At 46.6% G+C, this 15,037-nt stretch overlaps 1 protein-coding gene across 1 annotated transcript in view; it reads left to right on the top strand.

Annotated features, from left to right (window-relative positions):
• The window catches only part of plxnd1 (plexin D1), a 45,266-nt gene that overhangs the window by 3,203 nt on the left and 27,026 nt on the right, over positions 1–15,037 (top strand). The window contains exons 3-12 of the mRNA XM_084680163.1: positions 2,673–2,804; positions 3,405–3,505; positions 6,694–6,823; positions 7,493–7,670; positions 7,770–7,878; positions 10,502–10,601; positions 11,890–11,988; positions 13,400–13,489; positions 13,607–13,700; positions 14,498–14,655. Coding sequence (XP_084536289.1) covers positions 2,673–2,804; positions 3,405–3,505; positions 6,694–6,823; positions 7,493–7,670; positions 7,770–7,878; positions 10,502–10,601; positions 11,890–11,988; positions 13,400–13,489; positions 13,607–13,700; positions 14,498–14,655 — 1,191 coding nt within the window. The remainder of the gene's footprint in view (positions 1–2,672; positions 2,805–3,404; positions 3,506–6,693; positions 6,824–7,492; positions 7,671–7,769; positions 7,879–10,501; positions 10,602–11,889; positions 11,989–13,399; positions 13,490–13,606; positions 13,701–14,497; positions 14,656–15,037) is intronic.

Here is a 15,037-nt window from a genome sequence, read left to right as displayed (position 1 = left end):
TGCCATTGTGGATGTGGTTCGAACCCTCATACAAGGAAACAAATGTGTCTTTTAAGGTCCAGTTTTACGAAAAGAGAATAGTTTACTTAACAATAGTTGCTCTGTCCGACGTGGCCTAACCCTTCAGTTAACCCTTCAGTCAATGATGAGGAGGCCGGTCATCTGCCACACATGCTCAGAGAGCAGAAGCAGCAGTGTCTTCTGTTAGATGACTCACTCTAGCAGTGTGAAGGTTTTCAGACAGCAGTCCACAGATTCAGCTTGACAACATCTGCAGTGCCTTCAGCCTATAAAAACGTTCTCCTCCAATTAGCGGAATTCCTTAATCCTGTCTCACCCGCATTCCAAGTCACCCCTCACTGAGCCAACAGAACAGCCCCGACACCGGGAGCGCCATGAGCTACGTCTCAGCTGGGAGGAAGGACATAAAACTCTGTCTGAAAGCTTTCTGGCCCTATTGTTCTTCATTAGACTGGTACCTTTTACAATGTTAAAACTATTCTGCTGGAGGGTGTCTTGTTTCAGGGCTCCTGAAAGCTCCCCTTGTTTGAAAATCCGTTTTTTGTTGTTGCTGCCCTTACTAAAGATAATTGGTTTGTTGGGATGGTTTATGTTTGTACACCGGATGCTTGGTGTGTGGGTTTGTGTGTGTTTGTGTGTGTTTGTGCGCGTGTGCGTGTCCATTTGGTTTGCCTGATTGTATGTTTAGGGTTTTTAGGTGTCTGGTTGTGCCCTCATGTCACAAAGAGAGCGAAAGAGTGGTTTGGTGTTTATATTGCATGTGTTCACCACTGTACATACCCCTTGATTATGTGCTGTGACAGAGTTCTATCTGGAGTGCTTGTTTGTGTGTGTGTGTGTTTCTGTATATGTTTGCATCCGTGCTGCATGTGTGTGTGGCATGCTGTGCATGCATTGTGTACAGCTTGGGGCAAATATGCATAGGCGCATGTGTTTATGTTCCAAATGACATGCGTTGTATGCATGTGCATGTACGTTTATATGTATGCTTCTGTGTGTGTGGTGCTTTGTGTGTGTTTGCCCTGAGGGCAGTAGTGTTACAGAGGGTAATGGTGCTGTTAGTGTGTGTAATGTGATTGTGCCTGTGAGTTTGGCTCAGTCTGAGCACAAGGGAACAGCAGTACAGATTAAGTTAGGCTTCTGCTCCTGTGTTTAGGAGACCCCTCAATGAAGTAATTTCTAATTACACCTTAACTAAGTCTCCCTCTTAGTGCAGAAGGACAGACTCTGTTCTTGCAGTCTCTTTCTGTATTTTACCAAGATTGTGTTTCCTTAATCTTAATCTATCTCAGTTTAGCAATCATTGTCCCCAAATCCCTCTCTCTCTCTGTCCATACCACACCATCTCAGACATAAAAAGTTCCTTTGATTAGTCTTTTGTAAACAAACACACAGTCTCTCTCTTTCTTCTCTCAACCTTCAGATATTTCGCTTTCTATCTTTTAATATCCTCTCTCTCTCTTTCTCTCTCTCTCTCTTACACACACACACACACACACACACACACACACACACACACACACACACACACACACACACACACACACACACACACACACACACACACACACACACACACACAGACAGACAGACAGACACACAGCTTGTGGCAGCTGAGCACTCCTGGGTTGAATTGAGTCTTTCATGTGCAGGCAGACAGACAGACAGACAGAGAATGGGGAGGGGGAGTGACCTGCCAGTAGAGCAGGTGTTGTGTTGTGTGACCTGGCTGTGCACGGTGCCATCTCCCTCCTCCTGTCCTCTGCTCTGCTCTCTGCCAGGTGTGGGATGCTCCCTACTGGCCCACTCTGTTTGTTTGTTCTTTATTGACCTGGACGGGGGTTAGGCATACAACTGCATTGTCCCTAGGACTGTGATACATAGAGAGATAGAGGAAGTGTGTGTGTATTGTGTGTGTGTTAGACAGTCATAGTGTTTCATGGTATACTGATTTAGCTTCATTCAGGACTGGTGGGGCAGAGCTGTATTTGTTCCTGGTATTTGCATAGGTTTCAGTGTGTCTGCTTATGTACTGTATGCCTGTGTGTGTGTGTGTGTGTGTGTGTGGTCGGTGCATGGAGAAGGAACCCAGTCTCAGCTTGTCACCAGGATCTCACAGTTCACCATAGAATTTTACAAAAACAAGATCCTCACTGTTAGTGTGACAGGAAGTCACTGCTGCCTTTGGATTTATTTTCTATTGAAGACATTGTATGTGTGTGTGTCTTTGTGTGTGTGTTTGGGGGGGGGGGGGCATTGCACACCACATAAAATAGAAATAAACCCATTTTTTCTCAATCTTATTCTGTAAGTACACATTGCACCTGACATAATATTAGGCAGAGAAAAATCACCACAGAACTAAGTACTGTAGGTGTTTAAATCCCCCTCTTTTATGCAAGCTGGAAGTGACCTCATTTTAAAAAGCTGCTTAACTTGCAGAATCTGGAATATAGTACATTATTATAGCTCAGCTATATTGTATCGTCAGTGCAGAACTATAAAATACCAGGCTGTTTCATAGAAGATGACAATGTATCTCCGGAGATCTCTTTCTATGAAAAAATAATTGACATACTTCAACATTTGATTCCTATTATTACTATTTATGTCAGTACTGTAAAAATTGAAACATATTCTGTTTTCTACAGCTGACCCTCCTAAGGAACCTGACTGTGGCCAATCAGTGGACACTGAAGCTAAGACCTGGCGAATCAGTTCACCACATCATGACCTTCGACCCCAATGACAGGAACTTCCTTTACGTCATGACAGCTCACCATGTAAGTCTGCAAAACATTAGCGTCTCCCAATCACTAATTCCTGTAACACTCGTGTTTCTAGTACAGTATATTGATACCGCAAACTGTTTGTACAGCTAATGGTTGCTTATAGTTTTGCAGGAATTAAGCTAACTCACTGTAGCTGCTTTTTGCAGAGGGAACAATTTGCAAAGCAATTTGTGTAGCATTTTGTAATACAAATCATTTCTACAATATGGAAGTGTCAGTTGATTTTCAAGGACGTGTTCGCTCCAGGTCTCACGGTGTATGGGAGTGGAGGCACATACATTACCACTGTTCACACACGGGAATGGAGGGGTGCTGGGGACATCTTGAAATCTCATTGACAATGTGTGAAAGAGAAAATGAATTGACTTACTTTTTAAATGTAAAAGCTCCCCCTGGAAGAACTTTTTTGACACGTCTAAATATAGAAGAAGAACAAAAAATCTTGCTTCCATGTGAAAGACCGCTTGAATTCCTAATTTGTATTTTTTTAAGTAATTGTTTGTGACTGTTGCTTCACCTGTGGCTTTACACTGATGGTGGTAGACAAGCTTGTCAAGCATATGTATATATGTCTGTATGTGTCCTGTTTAGCTGCTGAGGGTGAAGGTGGCGGTGTGTAACCAGTACGGCAGCTGCAGTGACTGTCTGGGAGCTGGAGACGCCCACTGTGGCTGGTGTACACTGGAGAACAGGTGGGAGTCTACCATCTATCAGCCGGCTAGGAAATCAATACACTACACCAACACACCAACTACACTGTCCATTCAGACAAAGTGTCAGTTAACTGGGCATCTTTTGATTCTTTCAGTCAAGTAGAACAGCACGGGAAAAATGGCTGAGTTTTTGTTCCAGTCATTGTTGGATAACATGCTGAAGTGACACCATCCAATGAGCAGTGACTGGACTAGCACCTCCTGTTGCACTGTCATTGTGGGGGTTGGCTTCTTGGATCTGTGCTCTGTGTCTTGCTCTCTTACTCTTGTGTGCTGTGTTTTGAGTGTTGTATTCTCAAAGGGCAGAGAGTGTGTGTGTGTCTGAGGGCTGTGTTGGGTGATAAAAGCAGATTAGTAGATGAGATAGAAGAGGGTTAGTGATGTGTGTGCCTGGGCTCTGGCATGGCCAGAGGGCACTGTGAGAGAGAGAGAGAGGGCCTGGGATAGAATAACATAGTATTCATTTCATTAACTGACAAGGGCATTGTGTGTAGGTGTGTGTACATGCATACGTGTGTATATATGTGTGTGTGTGTGTGTGTGTGTGTGTATGTGTGTAGATGTGTGTGGTAAAGGTGGGAAACATATTGCAGAAGGGATAGAATTTATAATGCCTTGTCTCCTTTCCCTTTATGTATGGATTTGTTTTCCTCTGCTCTCTTTTTATTCTGTGGAGTTTGTTTCAGTCTCCTCTACCAGTTTGTTTATCATTGTCTCTTTCTCTTATTTTCCTTTCCTCATTTTCTCACATTCATATGTTTCAAGTTACCCCATTCTCTCCCCTCTCTGTTCTCTGTTCTCATTCTCTGCCCTTCCCTCCTCGCTCCTCCTCACTCCTCCTCTCTCCTCCTTTACAAAGGAGCGTTGATTGTGATGGTGGTTGTGGGAGGGAGAGCACACACTGGATCTTTTGACAAGGAAATGTCAAAGTGTGTATGTGCGCTCGTGTCTTTGTGAATATGTGAACGTCTGTCTGCGTGAGTTTGCACATGTCTTTATGCCGTGTGCCTTTGTGCGTGTGCGTGACCGAGTTGTGCACATGCCTGTGTGTCTTTCTGTGTTGCTTTCTGAGGACTGGGAGCTGACGTCATGAGTATGTGTCTGTGGCAATGTTTGACCAGTCACGCTGGGTGGATAGGAAGGCCTGTGGGGTCCAGGTGGGCGGGGGGAGTGGGGCTGGGGGGTGGGGGGCCCATCCATGGATGAGAGCTGCTATCAGGTCATCTAAGTTCCCCTTCAGTGGGAGGATGACCCTCTCTGATACAAACAGACACTCAAACACAACCAGGACAAGAAAGTGATCTCACAATCTGAGAATCCATCACAGTCTTCCTTTGTGTGTTTGTGTGTGTGTCTGTGTGACTCTGGATGACTATGACGCATGTGTCTGAGCGGGTGTAGCTACACTTTCTGCCTGTACTCTAGATGCACTGTAAGTTGTTGATGGATTAGCTTTACTGGATGTGTTCTTTATGCCCTTGAGAAGTCTTTGTGGTTAACAGTGTGGTCCGTGAATATGCTTTATCTGTGTGTGGTACTTCCAAGAGGCAGTTTCAAATATTAAGGTGTTTAACTTTCTTATCAGCTTATCCTCCTTATCACCTCCCAGACACTCAGTAACTTTGTGAGAAATGGGTTTTCTCAGCTCATATTTCAGCTGCTTGTGTTAACTTTGTTTATTTTAAGGAGCTGTTCTTTTTTAATTTAAGGTCTGTCTGCTGAGCCAATGAATTTGACAGGTGATATGCATATGTTTGTATGTGTGTGTACATAAGGATGGCATGAACATTATGTGTGAAAATTCACGCCCTGATCACAGGGTGTTTGAACTGCTGACTGATTATATGTGAATACATTAGATATTGGGTGGTTCATGCTTTTTCTTAAAAAGGGATGTGAGAAAGAAAAAAAACAGCCATGATGCTTCAGTTGGTGAGCCAGTGAGTCATGGTTGCCGTTGTTTCCGGTCAGAAAGGCATCTTGTTAGGCCAGTCTTTTGGACACCCGCTATGTTGTCTCTCTGCTATTCCAGGGAGTCTCAAATGTGTTCCTGAATGACACCAACCTTATTAGGTGTTTGTCTACCATATGTTGGATGTGTTTTAGGTGAGATTGGATTCTAGAGTGGTAGTTAGAGTTTGGTGAAAGTCTGTGTGCAGTGGAGTGAGTATGGAGGGGATGTTTGTGGGATTGCAGAGCATTTTGAGTTCTATTTTTATCCCCGTGGCTGACCTCACAGTCTTGCTGGTCCCTCAGCACCCTGGGACTGACAATCTGGACATTCACTCTCGCATGCAAAGACACACAAACACACACGCACAAACACACAAGTTTGTATTCAACAGCACCCCACCCCCCCCATCTTCCCACCACACACATACACACACATAAATGCAATCAACCACAAACACATACAGGCACACACACAATAACGTACAAGCCCCCTCACAGACATCTGTTCTCACCCCCACACAGACAAACACCCTCATACACATCCTCACTCATTCACACACATTCAATGTTCTATTTTAGAACAGTCATTTAAAGTATAGAAAGCATATATAAATATAGGTGTCAAACTTGTTGGAACTGCTGTTCTGTGGGGCTGCTGCTCTGTCCAGAGTTGAAGGTCTCTGTGTCCTTCTGTCCTGACTCAGCCTCGTGCTAAGGGACCTCTGAATCTTAGTAGTGAAACAGAAGCCAAAATATGAGACCACCCTGCTTGGTCAATTCATCTTATGATTTATTCAGAGTCATTCTTTACACTTAAACACACACACATGGACAAATGCTTGGTCTGGTAGTACTGTAATTTAACTAAGTTGTCCTTGATTTCAGTGCCTATAGGTCCAGCTGCTGGGAATGTGTGTGTCCCAGAGTCAAACAGGCCACTGTTTGAACTATCCTAACTGACAGCTCAGGCACAGATGAGACCAGCAGCTTGATAACAAATGTGGGAACAAGACTGTAACACTCAGGCATTGAATATGCCAACGATGTTTGTATTCACTGGCAGCAGACACTGCTGAGGAAATGAAAAGCATTGCTAATAACAATTTAGATCTCCATCGCTGCAGTGTCCCATAACCTCTGTGTAAGTACTCTCTGTCTGTCTTCCCAGTCACGTCCAGTCAGCCTGACCCTCTGCCTGTGCCCTCTCCCCCCAGGTGCACCATCCAGAAGGAGTGTATCCTGGGCCCGATGGCTCGTTCCTGGATCGGGATGGGCGAGGGATCCCAGCAGTGCCCCTCCATGACCCTCACCCCCCCTGAGATCAGCGTGTCTGCAGACATCAAGGTACCAAGACTGGGCACAGACACATTCAAACACACCGTGTACTGTATGTATGCAACCTCCTTATTGTTGGCTAATGTTCTAAGCATGTGCATGAGGTGGAGGTGTCTACTGATGAGGGTGACACTCTAGTTGATGTGTAAGTCAGTTAAGCCTGGATAAGTCCAGCAGCTGGCACATCCCAAGACATCACTCAGGGCCACAGGAAGCTGGGCCCACTGCCGTCTCCCCAAACAGGAAGCATAAGGCAGGAAGCAGGAAGTTTGCGCCATAGCTAGGAAGTGATCAATTCCAAAGACAATAGAATAGAGTTCACTCAAGCATGTTACCACATGTCGCTGGCATCTCAAACCAGCGTTGTTATGCTGTCTGTTTCTTCACCCTTTTTCCCCTTTCCTCAGACATTTTGAAACGATGCCAGTGAAATCAGTTCACGTCAATGGGGTGCTATGTTTCACACCAAGATTCTCACTTTCAGTCACGCTTCTGTGCCATATGGCCTTAAATATCATCAACCATATTGAACTATAATTATCTTGAACTACAATAAACGATATCATCTGGAGCTATGACTCTTCCAATTTCTTAATTTGTTTGGTTAAACCCATTAGACATGTCAGCAACACCCACACTGATAACTTCTACTCCTTCTTTGCCTCCCTATCCATTAAGGATGTAGGGATTTTGATCAACGGCAGTGTACCTGATCTAATTGGCTCCCGTGTGGAGTGTGATTATGGATTGGGCGTATCCACGGCAGCCACCGTACACCTGGATTATGGGCCTGCCCAGATCCAGACCTGCCCCCTCCTCCCCCGCGACAGGTACCCCTACATCCCCCCTGGCAGAGGTAAGGGCTCCCTCCCCCCACCACACCACACCACACCCCTACCTTTCCCACTGTCCACAAGGTAGTATCTTGAACACATCTGTTTGTTTGTTGTGACAGATCACCTGACAGTTCCCGTGGCAATAAAAGTGAACGGAACTGCTGTGGTGTCAGGAAGCTTTGTCATCTATGACTGTGAGAGGACGGGCATGATACATCTCAAGACTGCGTGAGTCACACCCAAAAACTACAAATCCACACACACACTCCTACTGCTGTTAACTATACACTCCATAATCCAAATAGAACACATAACAATCGTCTCTAACAACGACATGGACCAAAACACACTGGGTTTTAATACCAATAGGAGCGCTGTGAGGCACTCATGCAGACAGGTCCCAGGGCAGGGGCCTCTGCCAAGTCCTAGCATCACTCAAATGTCGGCCAAATGTCAGCTATAGTCTCACTGGCATTCTCTCTGCACACATGTAGTTCAAGGCAGAAAGGAGAGCAAAGCCTCTTGTCTCAGCTGATGTCACTCAGGGCATGCTCCTCTGTCCAGCCTGAAAGCTCTGTTCTGCAACATTGGTGGATAAATGTTATGGAAGGTCTGTTTGTTCTATAGCTTGGTTGAGGTTTTGAACAGGATTCACTGTTGTGTTAATATTCTTGAGATGAAAATAAAGGAAATGGGATGAGTGAAGCCTGCTCCTGGTCTTGTTGGTTGTTGATTGTTCCTGTGGGGAGCTGTGGTCTGTCGGCTCCACAGACAGTGTGGTCACACACACAGGCTCTGCTCCTGTCTCCCCTGCTCTCCTCTGCTCTGCTCTGCTCTGCTCTCCTCTGCTCTCCTCTCCCCTCCTCTCCCCTCCTCTCCTCTCCTCTCCTCTCCTCTCCTCTCCTCTCCTCTCCTCTCCTCTCCTCTCCTCTCCTCTCCTCTCCTCTCCTCTGCTCTGCTCTCCTCTGCTCTCCTCTCCCCTCCTCTCCCCTCCTCTCCCCTCCTCTCCTCTCCTCTCCTCTCCTCTCCTCTCCTCTGCTCTGCTCTGCTCTGCTCTGCTCTGCTCTGCTCTCCTCTGCTCTCCTCTCCTCTCCCCTCCTCTCCCCTCCCCTCCCCTCCTCTCCTCTCCTCTCCTCTCCTCTCCTCTCCTCTCCTCTCCTCTCCTCTCCTCTCCTCTCCTCTCCTCTCCTCTGCTCTGCTCTGCTCTGCTCTGCTCTGCTCTGCTCTCCCCTGCTCTCCTCTCTCTTGTCCTTCTCTCTCTTGCTCTCCTCTGCTTCTCTTCCCTCTCATTTGCAACCTCCAGGGGACCAGCAACTGCTGTGCTCCTGCCTTTTTGACCATGTCTGAAGGTCCACACGATGTGAGTTTTAAACTATTGGCTCGTGTCATAATGATTTTAAGGTGTAAAGACAGATTGTATTTCTAAGGTTCTGTATATCCTGGCGTGTGCATGTGCGTATGACTGGTTGTATTAAACCTTTCCTCAGTAAGGTCTGGCAGTGTGAAATTTGATGGCATATTGTTGAAGGTGATAATGAGCTAAGTGCCATTCTCACAGGATGAGTGCTATGTTGCTATCTGAGGAGCTGTGATACTCTATCAACTTTTAATCACTTCAAGCTGCTCTTTTAATAACTCCAGAAAGAGCTATTACAAGGATACTCCTAAGGTACTGCTTCACACGGTTACTGGATATGGGGGTATTTTTTTCATGTTATATGCATGGTTCTCTAATTCTCAGGATGTGTGTGAGTGTGGGTGTGTGAGTGTGTTTTAAGACAGTTCTCTCACAGCCTAGTCAGAGTGGTTACTAGGTGAAGTGTTAATGACAACCAGACGGTAGCATTCCTCTGCCCAGTTGGACAACCAGCTGACCAGTTCTCTCTCTCTCTCTCTCTCTCTCTCTCTCTCTCTCTCTCTCTCTCTCTCTCTCTCTCTCTCTCTCTCTCTCTCTCTCTCTCTCTCTCTCTCTCTCTCTCTCTCTCTCTCTCTCTCTCTCTCTCTCTCTCTCTCTCTCTCTCTCTCTCTCTCTCTCTCTCTCTCTCTCTCTCTCTCTCTCTCTTCCTCTCTCCCACTCTCCCACTCTCTGTTCTTAATGTGGTCGTCCTCGTCACTGTCTCTTTGTCTCTCTATTCCTTCTGTCTCTGTCTGCCCCTTCTGTCTGCCCCCTGAAGTCTTTTCTCCCTGAAATCTTTCTCCCTGACAGGGACATGATTGAGAGTGTGTGTTTAACCACCCTGTTCACTGAGAGGCCCTGAGAGTCAGTACAGCTTTGTGTGCTCAGCGTGCTGCTGTGTGTGTGTATGTGTGCATTTATGTGTGTGTTCATTGTATGTGTGTGTGTGTGTTTGGTGTACTATGTGCCCCGTCTGTTTGTGTATGACAGAGACGGTTGAGGTTGGGTCAGGGGTTAGCGAGGTGAGCGGAGACACAGATAGGGCGTTTGTGTTTGTGTGGATCAACGGGACAGAAGCAAAGTTAGAGAAAAAGAAAATAGCTTTCACTGATAAGAGTCCCTCAAGTGGGCTGTCTGCTTTCCTTCAGCGCCGTCCTCATCCTTCTTGTCACGTGTACCCCCTCTTCTTCACACCCTCCAGACCCTTCCTCAGAGTTGTGGTATCACTGGAGGCACTTTCTTGCCTGGTGTGGGACATCTGTCTCCCCCCCTCAGGCAGAAGAATGACACACACAGTGGAGGTGTTCCAGTTTAGGCTGCCTGAGAACACACACACAGCAGACACAAACACTCTCTAGTACCCGCGCACTCACACACACACACACACACACACACACACACTCACACACACACACACACACACACCCACTAGACTAACCTTATCTTATCCCTCAGGTGTGGTAGCTGTCTGAGCACCAGATGGAAGTGTTACTGGGACCAGCAGAGCCACTCATGTGTCTCCAGTAAAGAGGACTCCACACACACCCTCCTGGAGGTCAGTTACCCCAAGGTCTAGACTAGAGCACACCAAACACACCCTGGCAACTGCTTCTCTTCAGGCTGTGGCATGATGTTTGTGCTCCATGGTTAGGTAAGAGCATGTGGTCAAAGCTATGCTCCATTCAACCATTCTGGAAAAGCTCATAAAACTCATGAGTGTGGTTTACAGACTCCCGACTAGATAATGTACCATATAAAATCTCCATCGACCTTTTGGAAAACTGTCTTCATGGCAGTTGGGTTTGATATGCCCGTTGGAGCACATTTGTTTAGGAATGGGCCCCTATGTTCCAGCTCATTTGAATATTTCCCTATCCAAACTGTCCTGAAGTGGCCTGCTCCTAGCCTGGATGAGGGTGTGTTGAATACACCTCCATAAAGTGAAAGCTCCCCATGCTCTATTGCAACTTGTTTGTGAGTGTATGAAAAAGTACAGTAAAATGAAAAATCTTTGGAATACTATGACTGTAATTGTACAGTATTTTATCTAATTTGTTCCCTTGCCAATTCAATATTGTTCATTGAAGTTAATTGCCAAATATTAAAAACCAAACCAGTTTATACCTATGTAAAAATCAGTATACCATCAAAAGGGGAAGTTGAAAGAATATATGTTGCAGCAACCCCTTGTGGCTGGCCCTGAGGGCCGGCTGTACAGCCCCTCACACCCAGCTGGTCTGGTTGTGGCTGGGACCTGAGGGCCGGCTGTACAGCCCCTCACACCCAGCTGGTCTGGTTGTGGCTGGGCCCTGAGGGCCGTCTGTACAGCCCCTCACACCCCGCTGGTCTGGTTGTGGCTGGGCCCTGAGGGCCGGCCGACTCAGCATGAGGACGCTGGTTAGATGAGTCAGAGTGCTCTGCTAGTCTGCTTCTTGTCTGAAACCCATGTGTTCTGTGGCCATTCTACTGAACTGCACTGTCCAGTTAGGTCGATACTATTTAAGCTAACTTTATTGATGGACCCCTTTGAAAACGAATTTATTTAACAAAGATGAATAATTCCTTGAATTAAGGAAACAATGTAAGGACCTGCTTTATGAAGGAAAATGCTGTGATGTGGTCAGAGACAGAGGCTGTGTCGTCCCATCCTTCTGTCCGGTGGGGCTGTTTTCCTGCTCCCTCTCCATCCCTCTGTTCTATTGTTGTCCTCCTGAGAGCGGGGCCAGGCTGCCCCCTCCCTCTTCCTCCCCATAGATAAACAGGACAGGTATTTTGGGATGTGGATGTATGCGGGGGTAGCCATTGTTTTCTTTAACCCTACCATGTCACTTCCTATCCCCCAGAACGCTGCTTCCTGTCCCGGCCTCGTGGCCGCAGAGGTTCCTCCGTTGCCCTCAGGGATGACCCAGAACTTCATCCTGTCACTAAGAAACGTGGAAGAGGTATATCACCCAGCTCTGCTTTGAGATTAGCGAGTACCGAGTCAGAGACACCACCTGAAGTGGTTGGTGCAAATTGAGTCAGGTCATTCAGGACATCAAATGATCCCTTTCAAGCTGGACTGAACTAGGACCATAGAGGAGAATTATTAATAAATCAGTATCTGTATTGCTTCAGACAAACACCTTAAACCACCCGTCTCTCATGTCAAACACACTGTCTGAACAGCTTACCTCTTATTAAGTAGATCCAGTCACTAGTACCTTGTATTCACAGCAGTCACACTAGGCTGGAACTCTACAGTTTCAACTGATAATTAAAATGAACACTGTTTTCAGATCGGTTAAACTCCAGTTGTTACTTGTGTGTGATTCATTCTCTTGTCCTGAATGAGGCGGGTAGATTCCAGCCTTGACTGGTTGCCAGGTCCGGTCAGGCATACCCATAACCCCCTTTGCCCTTTCACACACTCCCCTACTGGGTTTCCATGGTAATAGACAGTGAGTCAAACACATATACAGACATAAACTCACACACAAATTGTCCTGGACATAATCAGCTTCTTATATTGCTGTTCTTAGATTTCAGTCCAAGCTTTATATAAACACACATTGTTTGAAGAACATCATTGGCTTTGCCATTACTCAATACTCCAGGAAAATCATACCTTAGCTACATTCCACTGTGTTAGATTCTAAACTAAACGAGAGCTAAAGCTGAGACACAGTTAGATGGTCCTGGGTCAGGCGACATACTCCATCAGCATGGGGCATTCTGATGAGAGAACACTAAGATCAAACACCTTAGACACTACTCACAAACAGCAAGAGCCCTCCAAGTAACTAGGAGAATGTCCAGGGGGAAATCTATCAGGATAAAGAAACATGCTACAATCCTAAACATGCTCAGGGTTACCCTTTCTATCCATATTTATACTCCTGATGAGCTGTTAAGCTGACCTAATCACAGTGTCACTGATGACTTCAGCCTCAGAGAGCATTACTGACTAAGCTGCCCTGCCTGGTGTGTGCTGCGTAGCCAGGGTCTTCTGCTGTGTGTGGTGGATGTGCTGGCTCAGTCCCAGCCTTGCTAGGTGAATATCTGAGCTAAATATGACTGACTCCCTGAGGAGTTCCTGACAACCACACCCTCCAGATGTTGATGAATATTAATCATGAATGGATTGAGTCTTTGCCTGGCAGGGACAATTATCCCAGGCTAGATCCGATTCCTTGATTTACCTCCCTCTCCCGACACCTGGGTGGCTACCACAGGAATTCCCTATAGGACATTCAGACAGCTTTCCCTCATGTCTTGGCTGTATTATCATAAGTGTTATGTGTCTTTACTGAGCTCAGTGAGACATCACACGGTAGATGTACGGTGTGGTCTCACAGTGTTTGTGCTCCGCAGGGGGAGGAGCTGGAGTGTGACCTGGGGACTGGACAGCGCTACGAGGCCCAGTGGCTGGGCAGCTCATCGGTCAGATGCAGTGATGTAACAGTGAGTACAACCAACCGTCTGACTTTACAGTCCGGGTCTACATTTTGTGTGGAGTGTCAATCAAAGTCGGTGCTGTTGGTGGATGGCCAATCAGAAGGCTTGTTTCTGTGCTTGCAGCTGTTCACGGCAGAGAGCAGTCAGGTGTACCAGCTCAGCCTGCGGAGGAAGGGCTACCAGGACAAATACATAGACGGCCCTCAACCCATGAGAGGTAAGGGTTCACACACACGCGCGCACACACACACACACTGAGTTGGTTAGGTAACTGCCTTGCAGCCTGTGCTGGTTTTCATAATGACGTCTCCATGATGAGTAGTAACATGACTGTTGCTAGGTTGATCATCTCCTTTGCAGCTGAGACTCAGGCCAGGCCAAGCCCAGATGCTGTGTGTTTACAGATCATGTGTCTACCATGTGAGCACTGCACTGCCTCCTCAACAGCACTGGCTAACAGCCAGAAACTCTGAATACTTGAACTACACATCTGATACTTCATACCGCACAAAGTCATAAAAATACACAGAGGCGTATACACACACAAATACACACACACACACACACACATGGTTTCTCTATGGGAGGTGCAGTGTAACATGGACACGCTCATCTGTTCCTCACTCGTTCTCTTTATCTCTTCCTGTATCCTGTTCTTCCATTACTGGCCCTGTCTTGCTGTTTATTTCTCTAGTAATTCATGTTCTCCTGGCAGATGCCTGTCCTCCTGCACATGTGGTTTCAAGTAGTCCAGTACCAACCTGGCAAAGATGTGTAAAGATGACTGAGATTATGTTGATCAAGCTCTCTCCCTGCCCCTATCTCTCCAACTCTATTTCCTTTTAAGTTTTTGACTTTTTCTCTCTCTCTCTTTCTGTCCTCTGTTGCTCTCTTTTTGTCTGTCTCCCTCTCTCTCTCTCTCTCTCTCTCTCTCTCTCTCTCTCTCTCTCTCTCTCTCTGTCTCTCTCTCTCTCTCTCTCTCTCTCTCTCTCTCTCTCTCTCTCTCTCTCTCAGTGGAGGTGTATAACTGTGGGGTGGGCAGTGCAGACTGCTCCCAGTGTTGGGGCCGGGAGGACCAGGGTCATCTCTGTGGCTGGTGTGACAACAACTGCAGGTCGAGGAATGACTGCCAGGCTGCCGGAGACCAGTGTCCCGACCCGGAGATCTACAAGGTAGGCTGTGCTGCCGCACACACATTCACTGAAGCACACATGCACACACACACACACACACACACATACACAAACACAGTACTCCATATAAAAACAACATCTCTTTGACCTAGCCTGTTTGACAAGGACGTGGTGTGTCACATGGTGTGGGTGAGGTGCCCTGGCTGTACAGTGTCTCCTGATGAGGGTTTACTTTGGAAAGAGAAGTGTTTGGACAGAGTCTCATTAAAGCAGCTCAATCTGTAAAAACACCCTGTATAGTGTACAGTTAGGAGTGTCCAGCCCACTCAGCCACAGACCCTATGGAGAAACGGACATTCTTCTGAGGAGCCACCAAGGAGAGCATGGGAACACTTAACCTGTGTTCAACTCTGGCTGTTTG

This window comes from Hypomesus nipponensis, chromosome 18 (assembly GCF_054491055.1).
Source record: "Hypomesus nipponensis isolate SF chromosome 18, ASM5449105v1, whole genome shotgun sequence".
In the NCBI taxonomy this organism is placed as follows: domain Eukaryota; kingdom Metazoa; phylum Chordata; class Actinopteri; order Osmeriformes; family Osmeridae; genus Hypomesus; species Hypomesus nipponensis.
This window is presented reverse-complemented; position numbering and strand designations above follow the sequence as displayed.